The 3530-nt window shown below is 38.7% G+C and overlaps 1 protein-coding gene across 1 annotated transcript; it reads right to left on the reverse strand.

Annotated features, from left to right (window-relative positions):
* Positions 1-1802: 1802 nt before the first annotated feature.
* Positions 1803-3136, reverse strand: LOC131593496 (uncharacterized). Its single transcript, XM_058866000.1, has 3 exons — positions 3126-3136; positions 2673-3066; positions 1803-2516 (listed from the first exon to the last, which is right to left on the reverse strand). Exons 1-3 carry the CDS (start codon positions 3134-3136, stop codon positions 1803-1805), a joined length of 1119 nt encoding a protein of 372 aa, XP_058721983.1.
* Between the last annotated feature and the right edge of the window lie 394 nt (positions 3137-3530).

The following is a 3530-nucleotide window of genomic DNA, read 5'->3' on the forward strand; positions in this document are numbered from 1 at the left end:
AACTGTCTATTTTGAGCTTATAGTCAGCGGGATGCCTTGATTTTTGCCTAAGTCTTCTTTTGATTTTTGACTTAGCAGGCTTTGCTTTGTATATATGTTTTTTTATTTTTTGTTTTAAAGGATATTGACTGCCTTTCTTAATGATTGATGAACCATCATTGGCTTTTGATTGACATCTCCAACACTTCTTTGATGTGTGCGGATGAACGCTTGTGATTGAAACCTTTGTTGGAAGGTGTACTGAATGATTATCTTAAAATAGAATGCACAGCCAAATTAACTGAGAACTACCCTGCCCTAGGTTATGATCAAGGGTTTTTAATTAGTACAAGAAAGAAACTCCTACTTCTTAGGCTCAAAGGGGCTGACGAGGGATTAACATCCTTATATCTCTGCTATTTTAGGAATTGAAACAATGTCTGTACATCGTCAGCATAGTCCGCTCAAAAGCATACTGTATGAGGTTGCGGTATCGTTCTCGTCATCCTCCCTTAAAAGGCTTACAGCTTAGCAGAAACTGAGTATCACAAAACATATCCAAAGTAAAGACATAATTAAAGATGAGTGGTAACGAAATAGTTTATTCAAGACAAACATATGCAATGCACTAATGATTTTTATTAAGACAGATAATGTCTATCATAAGTCAGAGGTTTAAGCAAACAGAAAAAGAAATTGCAAATGAAAGTAAATCTAATGATCTAAAAAGTTCATCCTTCTAAACATTGATCACTCTTGTCGTGACTAGGAATGGGAGCAGTGATCATTACAGAAGTCTTGGGATGATTGAATTCAATTTCACCAGCGTCGATCAAGTCTTGAATCTTGTTCTTCAACGCCCAACAGCTATTTGTATCATGGCCAGGGCTATTAGAGTGATGCGCGCATCTCGCATTGGGCTTATAGCTAGGGGCGGAAGTGTTGGGTTTCACAGGAGGATCCCTCGCAGTGATCAAGTCTGCTTTCAGTAGATGTTGAAATGCCTGAGCCAGTGACATGTTGATCTTTGTGAACTGACGCCTAGGGGCATCTGACTTGTGTCTTTGTTGTGGAACTGGTGTCGAGATCAGAGTTGTCCCCACAGATTGGTGGTGTTCATTGCGACCTTTCCGATTGTACACATCATTAGCCATATGAGGTTCCTTACGTGAGTTGAAGTCAATGATCTTGTCGTCAATTAAATCTTGGATCTTATGCTTCAACGGTCCATAATCCTCTGTATCGTGATCAGGACTATTTGAATAATAGGCACATCTCGCATGATACTTGTACCCAGGAACAGGTTTAGCAGGAAATGAATATGGAGGTAATAGAGTTATCAAGTTCTGATTGAGCAGTTGTTGCAAAATTTGAGACAGCGGCATGGGTAACAGAGAAAATGATCGCTTAGGCTTGGATCTCTGATTATTTTGACCACTTTGATGCTTATGTTAATTCTTCTCCTTCTCGATCAGAAGTGCCTTCAATTCTTCTTGCCCCTTGGACAAGTTCAGGATCAAGGCTTGAAATTCAGCATTATGAGCTTGGAGATTCTTGACAGATTGTTCGAGATCCATCTTTTCTTACTGAAATAAACAGCGGAAAGATGAGGCATTTGCTTTTATGAAACCTGTGATGCGATGTTCATGAATGTTATGATTATGCATATGCAATGTTTTCAAGGAATTAAAGGGACTTTTAACACATATTAAAAAAAAGAGAAAAAAAACAATATTATTAATTAAATTACGAGCTTATAAGGTCATAATTCTTTAGTTACATCAGACTGAAAAAGAAAGAAATAAATAAAAATAAATAAAAGTCTAAATTCCAGGATTTTTGTCTTCTTGACGACGCCTCCTTTTAAGAACCCTGACTTCTTCCTTGTGTGCCTTGATCATTTCTTCTCTTTCTTGAACAAGCCTAGAAATTTCATTTTCCCATGAGTTAATCTGACCCGGGGAAACGAAATCTTCAATTTTCCATTTATGAGAAAAATAGTCAAGTAAAGTGTCTCGCTCTTTAGCATCTTGTGTCAACACTTCTTTTTCAACTTCAACCTTTCGTAAGCGTCTCTCAAAGACATCCCTTTCCCTCTTCAGTTGGTTAACAGTTGCAACAAGATCTTCGTTTGGAGTAGGAAGATAAGGCTCGAATGCAACTGGGACAGCAGGAGGAGCTACCCTTGGTACTATGGGCGTATCAGAAGGGTAAGGCATCCCAAATTCCATAACTCGATCATAAACCCATTGGAAGTACGGGTCCCATGGCATGTAATTTCTTCTTCCCATGTCTTTTGCACCAACTTTCTTTACTTTCGACCAAGCCTTGATGAAAAGATCTCTTTTCTTTGACTTATCTGAATCATAGCTGAAGTATTCTGAACTGAGATACAAGGAACGTGGCTTATCCTTCAAAGCAAAACCAAACTGATGTCGAGCTAGAATAGGATTATACGTTATTCCCCCACGAACGCCAAGAAGCGGTATATTAGGGAATTCCCCACAACTATCAAATAGTAAAGTTATTTCAAACTCCTTTTGGTACCAAATGACGTTGTCAAAAGAAAGCTTCATAATTCTTTGAGCCCAAGTTAAGCCTTCTTCATTCTTTCTTACGGAGAGAGGTAAGTGCGAAATAAACTTATGCAATAGCGGAGCACATCCAAGGACACAACCTTTCCTTTTTGATACTCGGAAGTGAATAGAATGTAACAAATCACCAAGTAAAGTAGGAACGGGATTCTTACTTAGAAATATCTTGATAGCAGCCACATCAACAATTTTGTCATAATGGAAGAATAGAACTTGTCCAAAGATTAAAAGAGACAAAACAGCTTCTAAAGCATCCATACTTGAAGCCTTAGCAAAAATCTCCGCTTTTTCGTAGAGGAAATCAAGGGGTAATCCAGAGTACTCTTTCTTACTAATCCAAACTTTCTCAACCTCAGATCTTGGCAAGTGTAGGGCACCAGCGATGACTTCCAACTTAGGATCTTCTTCTTTACCAGTGTAAGGGATTTGGTTGAGCACAGGGAGCCCCAGCAAGTGTGAGAATTCTTCCAAATATGGTACCAACTGAAAATCTCTATAAGTGAAGCAATGTAGTAACGGATCATAGAATTGAATCATGGTGTTGAGAAGAACCTCATCCACATTAGTTCGTACTAAACTGATAAGCATGTTGAGAGACTTACTGAATCTGAGAGAACCAGAAATGTTGCCGCAGAAAACCTTTAATGGAGTAGGTACTTTCTTGAAATTGAGGAAGAACGGTTTACGGCCTTTGGTTTCCATATTCAAACAACCTACAAAACAATATTCGGTTAAAAATCCCCAATTCCTTGAAATGGGTTAGCCATGCCATGTATGAATGATGCGTGTATGCATGATGCACAAACACAAATAAGTCCACACAAATCACACAATTTCCTTAGGCTTGGCTTGCATGGAGTTTTAAATCATGTGAGATACCCTTCCCAAAGGTGTTTCTAAGGATGAAGATGATATCAACAACGGGTTCTACCGAGTTACCCAGAATTGTCAGCCCTC

This window comes from Vicia villosa, linkage group LG1 (assembly GCF_029867415.1).
Source record: "Vicia villosa cultivar HV-30 ecotype Madison, WI linkage group LG1, Vvil1.0, whole genome shotgun sequence".
Classification (NCBI taxonomy): Eukaryota; Viridiplantae; Streptophyta; class Magnoliopsida; order Fabales; family Fabaceae; genus Vicia; species Vicia villosa.